The sequence below is a fragment of the Gastrolobium bilobum genome, unplaced genomic scaffold, assembly GCF_033153095.1.
Source record: "Gastrolobium bilobum isolate Gb01-03AN ecotype WA unplaced genomic scaffold, APGP_CSIRO_Gbil_v1 utg15942, whole genome shotgun sequence".
In the NCBI taxonomy this organism is placed as follows: domain Eukaryota; kingdom Viridiplantae; phylum Streptophyta; class Magnoliopsida; order Fabales; family Fabaceae; genus Gastrolobium; species Gastrolobium bilobum.
In genome coordinates this window covers 160,337-174,029 of record NW_026896758.1, presented here as the reverse complement: position 1 = coordinate 174,029, position 13,693 = coordinate 160,337, and the positions used below count along the sequence as shown (strand labels likewise).

Genomic DNA, 13,693 nt, shown 5'->3' with positions numbered 1-13,693 from the left:
AGCCAAATTAGCAATGCTGAATATATTAAGTAAAAGTTGTTTATATCATTCAATTTATGGACCTAAGAATTTACCAGTCCTGCCAAAAGTCGTTTATACAAAATTGAATATAAGGAACGGTGTCTGAATTCAACCTTGATCGGGATTTCGTTATAAAAACTTGCCTCTTACTATTCACTATATAATATAAAAACAAAACTCAAAAATAAAAGATTTAACTTTCTAATTACATAATACAAATACAAGATCTTTAGTTAAGAAAGCTTTTCTAATAATATACAGTACATAAAATTGTTAAAAAAAAATTTGTACAAAACTACGGTCAAATAATGTTTAAGCAATTTTGAAGACAAAGTTTTGTAATGTCTCAAACCTAACTTAAGTTGTAATGAAGTTGAAACTTGTTGTTTTTTTTAATATTATTTATGGGTTCATAGATTAATTAATCTGATTTGAGCCATCGAAGATTATATATGCGGTTGTTGACCTTGGGCAGCTTTTGAAGTAGTGACCTCAAGGTTCTTAACAGCGGTAAAACTCTCTTTATTAAATTTTAATATAACTACATTTTTAGAAACTCAAACTCGATTAAATTAAAACAATTGATTCACATGTGTTGTAACATGTTTTATCTAACAATAAGAAAATGCAAAATGGAGCAATCCAATCACATTAACGAGCGTTTTTTTAATAGTACTGCTATACTAACATCGTTTCTTAAAAAGACAAGGTTTTAGGATTTGATGGGGAATATCTACAAAGACATGGATTAAAATGTCACCCAATTTTTCCAATTTAAGAAAAAAGGGACTACCAAATCGCTCTATGTATATAAGAAATTTTCCACATTAACCCCAAGAAAATTCAGAAAATGACATCATCATCCTACGTGTCATACAGGAGCGACGTGGCAATGACTTAAGTATATAAACATCATGTCCTTCCCACACTCATTCACGAGTCACGAGAGCTCGCAGGTTGTCTTAATCTTATCGTCGTAACCAAACAACCCCACTTCTGCGCTTGAACGAGATAAAAAAACGTTACTCTTATACCAAGAGAGAGAAACGACCCTCTCAAAATTTTCCAGGAAACTTAAGCTCCCGAGAAAATAATATTAAAAGAAAAAGAAAATAAGAGGGAGAGAGCATGGCGACGCCGTTAACGGGGCCGCAGCACTTGGACGGAGGAGGAGGAGTGGCGGTGCTGTCGAATCCCGTGAAGAAGGTCGATTCTTCCGCCAATGGTGGTGGCGGCTTCAATCGCTCCCTATTGGAATCGCCTATTCGGATTTTCTCTTTCTTCCACAAGTCGATTCGGAACGAGCTCGATGCACTGCACCGATTGGCCATGGCTTTCGCCACCGGAAACCGCTCCGACATTCGACCCCTCTCCGAACGCTACCATTTCCTCAGATCGATGTACAGGCACCACTGCAATGCCGAAGATGAGGTGCAAGTTTTGGAACCTGTGTTTCTCCTCCATTATTGTTCTCAACTTTGTTTCTTTTAATTTTTTTTTATTTTGTTTTATTTTTTGGAGCTTGTTACTTGATGAATTGTGTAATCGAGTTTTTTTTTTTTGGTGTGAGGAATGGTGTAGAAAAATAAATATTTCCTTGTCCTATGATTCATGAATCATGGATAATTGATGGTTGATAACTTCAGCAATTTAGTTTAGGGAAGAACTAAGAAAAATTTTAGTGGAAATTTTTTTAATATTGAAACGTTGTGTGTTATTCTCCTTAATCACAGTGGTATTTTCCATTAAAGTATGTAGTCATTTTTGTTATTTTGGTTACTTCCCCCCACACCCCAAAACACATTTTGCTTTTAATGAGATGAACTGAATATATATAGAATCCGAATATGAAGAAATTTAGCTGTATTCGTTGAACTATGTATTGTGATTTTGCAGGGTTAAAATAAACGTGTGCTGTTGTTTGTCACTAAATAGCTACAATTATATTGATTGTTTTCTGATTCATGACTGGATTGAGGTTTTGTATGAAGGTAGCTAAATGTAGTTAGCAAACAGCTAGTGGCACATAAATTCATTCCATTTCTGGTTGATGTGATTGGTCTATCTGTGTACACAAAAAGCTTGGCGGTGTTGCCAGCATCAACATCGCCTTTATCCCAAACTAATTGGGTTTGGCGGTGTTAACCCCCCCTCTCCCCCAAATGGCAGTATCTGTAACTATCAGACTTGTAATGCGATTTTTAAAAGTAAATTATTTGGATATGGAATCTGTGAACTTTGTGATAAATTATTGGGCTTCCTTTTCTTTTTAATTTATCTTTTGCAGAATGTCCTATAGATTTTATGAGAGTCGAATGAGTATTTTTTTTTTTGTGATGTTAAGGTTCTACATGCTTTGCATGTGGATCCTTCCTACTTTCCCAAATCATTGTTTTATAATTTGGCTTTACCACTCCTGCATGTCTGCTATGTTCAAACATTTTGAGAGAAATCTGTTCTACAATGTAGGTGGTTTTTCCAGCTCTAGATATACGAGTGAAGAATGTAGCACAGACATATTCTCTAGAACACGAGGGTGAAAGCAATCTTTTTGATCATCTATTTGAGCTGTTAAACTCTTCCATCCATACTGATGAAAATTTCCCAAAGGAGTTAGCATCCTGCACTGGAGCTTTGCAGACATCTGTCAGTCAACACATGGCTAAGGAAGAGGAGCAGGTATAAGTTTATTTAATAACTCTTTCCCTGATTTCCACTTGGACTCTTACAATGAGATAACTACAACCTTAAGATAACAGAAAGATGGACCCCCCCCCCCCCTTCCCTTCTCTCTCTTCCTCCTACAAGGTAAAAGTACTACTCTTTACTATTTGGTTATTGAAGGGTAGGTGCTAAATTCTACATGTTATAACTAAGAAAATTATATTTTCAATTTTTCATGTATACTTTACTTGATGAGTTAAATATTCTTGTGGTGATTATTTCCCTAAACCCAATCATGTTGTCTTCAACTAGTGTTTTGGCGATATTAATCAATATTTTTAACAGTTATAATCATTAGACTTATCAGATACTGTCTTTATGTTAACAATGGCAGGACTATATTGATTTTTCTTCTTCAGTGTTCATCTTTTAGTATAAGAATATCTTCTGTCTAAAAAAGAAAAGTAGCTTGTTGTATTGCAGAATTCGGAATAAATCTCACTATTTTATTTTGTTTGTTGACATGAGAGTACCATTTAGGAGAAGAACAAAAGCATGCACATTTGAGCATACTTACGAATTATAATCAAATTTAAGAAAGTTGTGCATGTGGCTGGGGTCATCAACCAGAAAATTCAAACAATTAACATGTGTGGCATGCTTACATGTTACATATCTGAGTGTCCCCCTTAAGGGAAATCGCTCAATATAGTTATCTGTTTACAAAATGATATCCTAAATGATTCATTGTGTTAATCATGCCCCTAATTTTGAATGGCTGAATTTTAATTTTTTAATTTTTTATTTTATTTTCTTATCGTGGTGTGTGTCTGATTTTTTTGTTTGTTGGATGATATAAGGTATTTCCGCTGCTTATTGAGAAGTTCTCTCTTGAGGAACAGGCATCTTTAGTTTGGCAGTTTCTTTGCAGTATTCCTGTGAATATGATGGTAGAATTTCTTCCATGGCTTTCAACATCTATTTCACCTGATGAATCTCAGGATTTACGGAAGTGCTTAAGCAAGATAGTGCCGGAGGAAAAACTTCTTCAGAAGGTGTGGTTTCAAATGCTGTTTTAGAGCATGGTTCTTTCCTTTTCAGTTCCAATGCTACTTTATGGGTTGAAGCACAATTTATATACATTTGATTTGTCATGGTAATGTATCTGATCATATTCTTGCTTATTGAAGGTTATTTTCACCTGGATGGAAGGGAGAAGTAGTGCTAACACAGTTGAAAATTGTGTAGATCATTCTCAGGTTCGATGTAGTTCTAAGCCACTAACCCATCAGATTGGGAAAGTAAATTGTGCTTGTGAGTCATCTGCAACTGGGAAAAGGAAATATTCTGGATCTATCCTAGATGTTTCTGATAACACAGGAAGACATCCTATAGATGAAATATTGCTTTGGCATAATGCAATAAAAAAAGAGTTAAATGAGATAGCAGCGGAGACCAGAAAGATACAGCTCTCAGGAGATTTTACTAATCTGTCAGCTTTTAATGAAAGGTTGCAATTCATTGCTGAAGTTTGCATATTTCACAGGTATCACCTTCAATTCTCTGTCTTGTGGAAGCATCTTATGTTTCTTCAATTAAAAATTTCCTTATTTTGATTTCTTTGGCTTATTCTTTTGTTTTTTTTTTCAACTTATTTTATTTCTTACTGTTCCTTTCTTCAGTTTTACCCTACCTTGGATCCATACGCTTTGAATTTTTTTTTCTCGCTTCTCATTTAGGAAAATAATTGGTGGACGGTCAAAGAAGAAACATTAAGTACAGAAAAATATACTGGAAGCACAGAATCTTTTGTTGCTCCTCACTTTGTCCAACTAATATATAAACTGTGCAACTTATAGGATTGCTAATACAACATGAAGAATTCTTTTGTTGCTTCTCGCTTTCTCCAACTTATTTAAAATGTGCAAATCATAGGATTAGTAATACTAAATGAAAAAGAGAGAGAAATAATTCATCCTAAGTAAAGGAGTGAATGGGAGGTACTAATGGTTGTCAAGCTTTCATGACATGCGGATGTAGTATTTTCCTTATTAGAAGAATCTGTCATGATATTTTAACCTTAATGTTCCATAGTATATTGATTGAAAAAATGGTTGTCATAAAATATTTTAGTGTGGTACTTTCTTCATTGCTATCCTTTGTACTTCATTGTTTATGTAGTGCTAGAAGTTTGACTACAAGGAATGGTTAAGAAATAAATTGTCATGGAATGGGGATGTAACAATTTCTTGCTAGAGAATTTTCTCTTGATTTTGGGAGATAAAGGAAATTTTGACATTGAAAAGAAAAGTTGAAAGTAATTATTTTGAAGTATAAATAGAAACTGAGATTTGTGAAGAAAGAAGACATTTTATCATAAAGAAATTTGAAAGTAATCAACAATTTGAGAGCTTTTAATAAACATAAAAAAGGATGATAAATAATGGTGAAGCCACTTGTCTTAGGGAGGAAGAGAGTACAATAGGAGATTATCTCGTTCTCAAGAGTGAGAGCTCTATTGTATATAAAGTGAAAAAATGATTGTCAAAAAACAAAAAAGTGTGCTGTGTATCCTTACTTCATTCTTTATATAGTGTTAAAAGCAGTGTTGTCAATATCATGTTTTAACTCGATCCTACGATTTTTTTTACCATGGATGCGCCAACTTAGTCGCAGGATTGTGAGGGAATGGGATTGCCGATCAAACTCGTAAAAACGTGGAATCGTGTGATCCATTTGTTTTGGGAGATTCACAAAAATACACATGTCTGAGAGAGAGAGAGAGAGAGAGAGAGAGAGAGAGAGAGAGAGAGAGAGAGAGAGTCACACAATTCACAGCGTTCAACAAGCAATCGATATTTCACGATCAAGGGTATTTCCATTTTTTAATCAAAATAGGTCAGCGTTCAACAAGCAATCGATATTTCACGATCAAGGGTATTTCCATTTTTTAATCAAAATAGGTGGGGCTTTCTATTTGATTGTATCGAAAGACCCAATGAATTGGGAGGCCTGCATGACGGGCTATTAGCTCAGTGGTAGAGCGCGCCCCTGAGTGCAATTGTCGTCGAAGACCAGATTGGAAATGAAGAGGGCACTGGTGCCCTTTTGCTGCAATCGACCATTGAAGAGAGAGAATAAAAGAGAGTTGGGTTTTCATCACTTGCGCCATCAAAGAGAGAGAAAAGGAGAGATATAATGGTGTCTTCACCACATGTTTCTTATGTCATTCCCTTTTTCTTTTTATTATTTAAATTTTTAGTTTTGTACTTTCACAGCTTTTCACTGTTTTCCATTGATTCAAATTAGCAGAGTAAAACTTCGTATAATAATAAAAAATGAATGGATTTACCAAAAATAATAAAAACTGAATGTTAAATTATTTGATTATAATTTGAATTTTTTTAATTAAATTTAATACTGATTTAAATATCATTTTTATTTGTTATTATATATATATATATATATATATATATATATATATATATATATATATATTAAATATAATTTTATATTTTAGGTAAGATCTTACGATTTACAATCTATCTACTCCCTTGTTATCCTAAGTAAGATCTGGGGGTCTCACAACCTTGGTTAAAATTGTGTGGCATGGAATGCTTAATTGATTATTTCTATGAATGCAGTATTGCTGAGGACAAGGTTATTTTTCCAGCAGTAGATGGAGAGTTTTCTTTCTTTCAGGAGCATGCTGAAGAAGAAAGCCAATTTAATGAATTCAGGTCTTTGATTGAAAGTATTCAAAGTGAAGAAGCAACATCTAATTCGGAAGCTGAATTTTATTCCAAGTTGTGCTCACATGCTGATCATATAATGGAAACCATACAGAGGCATTTCCATAATGAAGAAGTTCAGGTGATTCTTCATTGCTTATGCAATAATTTTTCTTATAGTTGCCAAAGTGAGATGTGAATTTGTTTAGCGAATGCAATGTTAATATTGCAATAGGATGATTATTAATAAATTGATTGGTGGGATTTGAGTATCATATTTTAGAAGTTATCATAGCTTGTTAAATGTTGATAAATATGAGCATTTCTTGTTTTAACTAATTCTTATTCTTATCCTTATTATTGTTATTATTAATTTGGTAGAGAAGTATGCAATAGGAAGTTCTTGATTTCTTGATCCGTAGTTGAATGCTTATGGCAAGAATTTGACAAGAATGTTAACACATATACCCTTTAATCTATTTTTAATATGTGCCTAATTCCTCACATCTGTAGGTTCTTCCACTTGCACGGAAGCACTTTAGCTTCAAAAGGCAACGTGAACTTCTGTATCAAAGCTTGTGCATGATGCCGTTGAAATTGATTGAGCGTGTCCTGCCCTGGTTGGTTGGATCATTAACTGAAGATGAAGCAAAGATGTTTGTGAAAAATATGCAGTTGGCAGGTGTCTATTTTGGATTTTCTTCTTTCTGAAAGAAACATATTTTTAAGAAATTAATTTTGTGTCTTCTATATCTGACAATTTGTCAATCTGTTCCAGCTCCAGCAACAGACTCTGCTTTAGTCACGCTCTTCTGTGGTTGGACTTGCAAGGCTCGTAATGTTGGACTGTGTTTGTCTTCAAGAGCATCAGGTTGCTGTCCTGCTCAGAGACTTACTGATAACGAAGAAAATATTGTTCGGCCTTCTTGTGCTTCTGCATTATCTGGTAGAGATTGCTCAGTTTTAGCTGAATCAGATGGAACTCAAAGATCAGTCAAGCGAAACATATTGCAGTTGCACAAGAATGGAGAAGTCCCTAAAACTTCAGAAAATGAAAGCATCCTGACACAATGTTGTAGTGCCTGGTCTTGTTGTGTGCCAGCTTTAGGTGTCAACGGTAACAATTTGGGGCTGAGCTCACTTTCTACCACCAAGTCCTTACGCTCCTTGTCTTTCACGTCTTCTGCCCCATCCCTGAATTCTAGTCTTTTCATATGGGAAACAGACAGTAGCTCATGTGATGTTGGCTCTGCAGAAAGACCAATTGATACCATATTTAAATTCCATAAAGCTATACGCAAAGACTTGGAGTATTTAGACGTTGAATCTGGAAAACTTTGTGATGGTGATGAAACAATTATTCGGCAATTTAGTGGAAGATTTCGTCTTTTGTGGGGTTTATATAGAGCTCATAGTAATGCTGAAGATGATATTGTATTTCCTGCATTGGAATCCAAAGAGACGCTTCATAATGTGAGCCATTCTTACACCCTGGACCATAAGCAGGAAGAAAAATTATTTGAAGGTATTTCTTTAGTTCTTTCTGAGCTTTCTGTCCTTCATGAAGCCTTGCAGAGGACCCATATGTCAGAGGATTTAAGTGAACATAATTTTGGAATTTCTGATGTCAATGGTAGTGATAATATCAGAAAGTATAATGAGCTTGCAACCAAGCTTCAAGGGATGTGCAAATCTATAAGAGTAGCCCTGGATCAGCATATTTTCAGGGAAGAGCTAGAGCTTTGGCCATTGTTTGGGAAACATTTCACTGTGGAAGAACAAGACAAGATAGTGGGCCGGATAATTGGAACTACAGGTGCTGAAGTTCTCCAATCAATGTTACCATGGGTAACTTCTGCACTTACAGAGGATGAACAGAACAAAATGATGGATACATGGAAACAGGCAACTAAGAACACTATGTTCAATGAATGGCTAAATGAATGCTTAAAAGAGAGTCCAGCATCTATATCAGAGACAGAAACATCTGAGCGTAGCACTTGTCAAAGAGGTTTATAATATGCTTTGAGTTTCTTTCTTGTTTGGTGGAAGTTGCAGGATGGATAGTTAAAAGTATAATGTGTCATGATTTTTTCCCAGGTGCTGACTATCAAGAAAGCTTGAACCTGAATGATCAGATGTTCAAGCCAGGTTGGAAAGATATATTCCGCATGAATCAAAATGAACTGGAGTCAGAAATCCGGAAGGTTTATCGTGACTCAACTCTTGATCCAAGGAGAAAGGCATATCTTATGCAGAATCTAATGACAAGGTTGGTTCCAGTGACCATAATTCCTTTGTTATATATAATTATGACATAACATGTTCATTTGATAGCACTTTATTCTGTTGTCTTCAAACTCTTGTTGATTAGTTATTTGTTTATTGTAGTCGCTGGATAGCTGCCCAACAGAAGTTACCTAAAACTCTATCCGGGGAATCATCTAATAAACAAATAGAAGGATGCTCACCATCATTTCGGGACCCTGAGAAACAAGTATTTGGTTGTGAGCACTATAAGAGAAATTGCAAGCTTCGAGCTGTTTGTTGTGGAAAGTTATTTACATGCAGATTTTGCCATGACAATGTGAGCGATCATTCAATGGATAGGTAAATTTTTGATGGGCTTTCTTAATATTTTATAATGGTGTATATATATGTATTTCTAATTATCTGTTTGATAATTGCAGAAAAGCAACATTGGAAATGATGTGTATGCACTGCATGACTATACAGCCTGTTGGGCCTATATGCATGTCACCTTCATGTCACGGACTTTCGATGGCAAAATACTATTGCAACATATGCAAATTTTTTGACGATGAAAGGTGCTTTTTGGTTCTTAGTTTAGAATTCAAAAGATTTAGTATGAAAACTGGTTAACATCCATATCAACCATACCTTTATCCCAAACTAGTTGGGGAGGCGGAGTTTTAGTATGAAAACTGGTGTTTCCTACTCTCTCTTTTTTGTTTCATAAGAGGCCTTATAGGCCTAGGAAAGGGGTAGGGAAGGGACAGAATCCATGAAATCAAGCAGACCATGGTAAATACTGTGACGGGCACCATGTGAGCTATGAGCTCCTTGGCTGCTATCTCCTTCTTTCTGTTGGAACGTAGTCCAAATAAAAGGTCATGATAGCTTTTAGTTTCTTGTTACTATCTTCATATACTTGTATATTAACAAGTCGTTGGAACTTTCGTTTTGAAGTTAACACAATCTCAGTTTACACTTAGTAATCATTGATCTTTCTCTTGGTTGAATTAAATTGTTTCATCTGCTACTTCTTACTTCAAAGCAAACATTATTCTTTTCTTCTTTATGCTCTAGAACTTCAGTGCCTTAGCTAGCATCCATAACTAGCATAAAACCCATGATACCTTCAGCTTTTGATTGATTACATTAGGCATAAATCCTTTGAAAAGAAATCTGGTCAGGGAGACCTGACTGGGTGGTATCACAACATTATGTACTTTTAATAACTGGGAACATGCCCCTCTTTGTCTCACTGGTTGCAATGGATCTATGCCATGGACCATGTACCTTGAGCATCACATTTAATTACATTAGGACTGAGATTGATAGCTTATCTATAATGGTGCATCCACCATTCTAACGGAGAAAGTTACTTTGTAAACAAAGTATAAGTTATGAAGGTTTAAAAGAAAAGATACGGGACATTGAGGAAATATGGTTGAGCTAAATCAATGCAAGGCTGGATCAATACGCTTCTAGGTGCAAAATTATCTATTTCTTTGAAAATGGAGATTATACAAATAGGTTTCAGAAACACGAGTTCACAATTCTTTTGATGCTCATTGTTGAGATATATAGTCCCACATTGGTAGTATGTGCAACTAATGTGGAGTTTATAAGGCCTTGGGCACTCCCATCCTTTGAGCTAGCTTTTGGGGTGGTGTATCCCAAGGTTCTTTACATGGTATCAGAGCCTCGCCGCCCCCCACTTTCTCTTGTGGCGTTTCTTAGCACAGGTAGGCTGGGCCTGTTGCATTGTCCACTCTTCAAGCCCAATAGGCTCTCGTGTGAGGGGGCGTGTTGAGATATATAGTCCCACATTGGTAGTATGTGCAACTAATGTGGAGTTTATAAGGCCTTGGGCACTCCCATCCTTTGAGCTAGCTTTTGGGGTGGTGTATCCCAAGGTTCTTTACACTCATACAAACAGATGTATGTGTGTGTATTTAGTGTAAAGCACATGGCGTTTTTAATGGGGTTTCACTAACATACATGTTGAGGGATTGGAAGCTTTGTTACGATGATTTTCTTTTTTCTTTGGTTGTTTTTTGTTTTGGAGGATAAAGATTCCTTATCCTCCTTTCTCTTTGTAAATTTTTTACTCTTCGTCTCAATATATTTCTTCTTTTTTAAAAAGAAATAAATAATTATTTTGGTATGTTTTATGCTATATGGTTGTCTTAGCAAGAAATACTTGGAAACATATGCCCTGATTATTAATATGTCAACTTTGTTAGTTTATTAATTTTATTTTTCCTTGCCTGTTAACTTCGCATCATTCTTTCTCAGGAATGTTTATCATTGCCCATTTTGCAACATATGCCGCGTTGGACTAGGGCTTGGGATTGATTATTTTCATTGTATGAAATGCAATTGTTGCCTGGGGATAAAATCAGCGTCTCACAAGTGCCTGGAGAAAGGTTTAGAAATAAACTGCCCAATTTGCTGCGATGACTTGTTCACATCAAGTGCAACAGTCAGAGCTCTACCTTGCGGGCATTACATGCATTCATCTTGCTTTCAGGTATGCCATTACCTATTTTAGGTTTTAGCCTACCTCTGACCAAGAAAAAGAAATAAATCTGCATTTGAACCATTTATCATTTATCTTCGTTCTACTTCAAATGAAGTAATAGGTTTTGGATTCAATCTTATACTTTGTTATAAAATGTTAGGCGTACACTTGTAGTCACTACACCTGTCCAATCTGCAGCAAGTCATTGGGAGATATGGCGGTAAGAATATTTTCATTTTATATGTCTACTATTAAGTCAAATCTTGTACAGTTGTTTTGTTGCTAGGCATACAATTCTATGCATGTGTGGGCACACTATTAGGAATTTGAGATAAGAAAGAGTGTAAAAGTAAACGCTATCTGGTTGACATTTGATTAGAAAATTTAATGAAAAAACAAATGATATAAGTAGAATGCTCGTATAAAATATCAATAACTTAAATTCTTTCGGGTATGATTAACTACGGAGAAAGAGAGCGAGCTTGGAGCAGTGGTAAAGCTATCCTTTGTGATTGAAAGGTCACGGATTCGAATCCGAAAAACAGCCTCTTTATAAATATGCAAAGGTAAAGCTGCGTATAAGGACTGCCCTTACTTCTACCCTTGCTTATTGGGGTTTAATGGGGAGTGTTTTTATTTTTTTTTAATTTTTATGATTAACTATTGATATGACTACAGAAAGTCAAATTTTGTTTCCTAGGTTCTTTCTTTTTCCTTTCTTGTAAAGGTTTAATGAGTGAGGATATTTTAACTACCAAAAGTTCTCACTACTAACTTACTACCCATCACATCACCATTGGATCAAAAAGAGAGAATGTTAAAAAGTTTTTGAAGAGAGAGAAAATGTTAATCTAATGATGATTAGATAGGTAGTAAGTTGGTAGTGAAAAATTTTGGTAGTGAGAATATCCCTCCTCAGGTTTAATTGGGCGAGAAATTTTTTTTATGAACCATTTTGTTGGAGGTTCAGTTGTACTCTTGGTAGGGCATTGGAAAATGAACGTTAGGTCAAAAGCTACAGCCTATTGACCTTTACCATGCTGCTTTCAAGTGGAAATTGAAATGGATAAAATTTCATGGCATACAATACTTAGCTGTTTCTCTGCCTACCCAGGTTTACTTTGGTATGCTTGATGCTTTATTGGCTGCTGAGGAGCTTCCTGAAGAGTACAGGGACCGGCATCAGGTATTACTTCTGTCACTTGAATATTTATTTGGTCCGTGTTAAATTACTATTCAGTTTCACTTTATTCCTTTCAAAAACTAATGTTGTTTTTATGAAATAACGCATGATGGCTTTGTAATTGACCTCTAATATTAAAATGAAAAATTAATTTGTTTTATGTGCTGTGTTTTAGGCATTCGATGATTCCTATTCCCTCTCCCCCACCTAGTTGAACTTTCCATCTTTTCTTTTTTATGAAATTTCTTTTTCTATAATAATAATAATAATAAGGTCGTGTCTAAAAGAATTTGTGACTCGTATATCTCATTTGGCATGCATTGTGAGAATAATTATGTCAAAGACCCTTTTTTTATATCAATGTTACTTTTCACATATTGTAATGTATTTGTGGAGGATTGAACAATGTATGTTGAGTCCAAAGACATTAAATTTTGATATGACTGAAGAAAATATATTATGTTTGACTAATTTCTGTATATTTTCTCGCAATTAAAATAACTTCGTGAGTAAGAAAAAGAGAAACTGCAAAAGCAGTCAGATACAAAAGAAGCATAATCATACGTCGTCATCATCTTGATAGAACTTCAAAGTTGCACCGATTTTCTTTTTCCACTAACTCATCATATTGACATGTGTCAATAGAATGAACCAGCTGAAATACCTCCTATAAACCATATGCTGCAATGTCTATATACAATTTTAAGGGTGGTGTTTTTATAATCGCATCAAAGAGATTTCCCACAAAATTAGCAGAAACAAAATATGATGGTGCCTAACTAGCAGTGGTAATTTGTCAACTCTAATCTGCTAATCATTTTTACAATGGCAATGCAGGATATACTCTGCCATGACTGTGATCGAAAGGGCACCTCAGGCTTCCACTGGCTATATCACAAATGTGAATTTTGTGGCTCATACAATACCCGGGTGATCAAGAGTGAGGCTACAAATTCCACCTGCCCTTAGTGTGCTTCTTTTGACAATGGAAGTACAGAGAGTTTGTAAATACTTGTTATAATCAATCCAATTTTCCCCCAACCAGGAAACTGGTTACGTTCCATTTTATACACAATGCTAGTGAGTCACACTTCCAAAGGCCTCTAGTGAGTTGTCTTCTCGTAAGCCGGAGATAGAAGAACCAATTAGTTCCATAGTTGTCATGTACAGATTCTTCCTAACTTCTTTTTGTAATGGATACTTCAGCTTCTCTTCTTTTCTACTTCTAGTTAAAGTTCATTTAAGTGTGCACTTGGGGTTGCTTTGCACACACACACACACACACGTTGTTGGTGAAAGTACGTCCTAATTGAGCTATGTCAA

At 35.3% G+C, this 13,693-nt stretch overlaps 1 protein-coding gene across 2 annotated transcripts; it reads left to right on the top strand.

Moving 5' to 3' along the window:
- Positions 1-1,040: 1,040 nt before the first annotated feature.
- Positions 1,041-13,681, top strand: LOC133301881 (zinc finger protein BRUTUS-like). 2 transcript variants are annotated; one of them, XM_061501589.1, is made up of 14 exons: positions 1,041-1,452; positions 2,491-2,700; positions 3,687-3,740; positions 3,876-4,231; positions 6,330-6,558; positions 6,930-7,098; positions 7,195-8,427; positions 8,517-8,688; positions 8,808-9,026; positions 9,107-9,244; positions 10,962-11,196; positions 11,348-11,407; positions 12,302-12,373; positions 13,208-13,681. In XM_061501589.1, exons 1-14 carry the CDS (start codon positions 1,150-1,152, stop codon positions 13,337-13,339), a joined length of 3,582 nt encoding a protein of 1,193 aa, XP_061357573.1. In that variant the 5' UTR covers positions 1,041-1,149; the 3' UTR covers positions 13,340-13,681. The 2 variants fall into 2 exon arrangements, with proteins under 2 accessions (XP_061357573.1, XP_061357572.1); XM_061501588.1 differs by having other exon boundaries at positions 3,546-3,740.
- Positions 13,682-13,693: the final 12 nt, after the last annotated feature.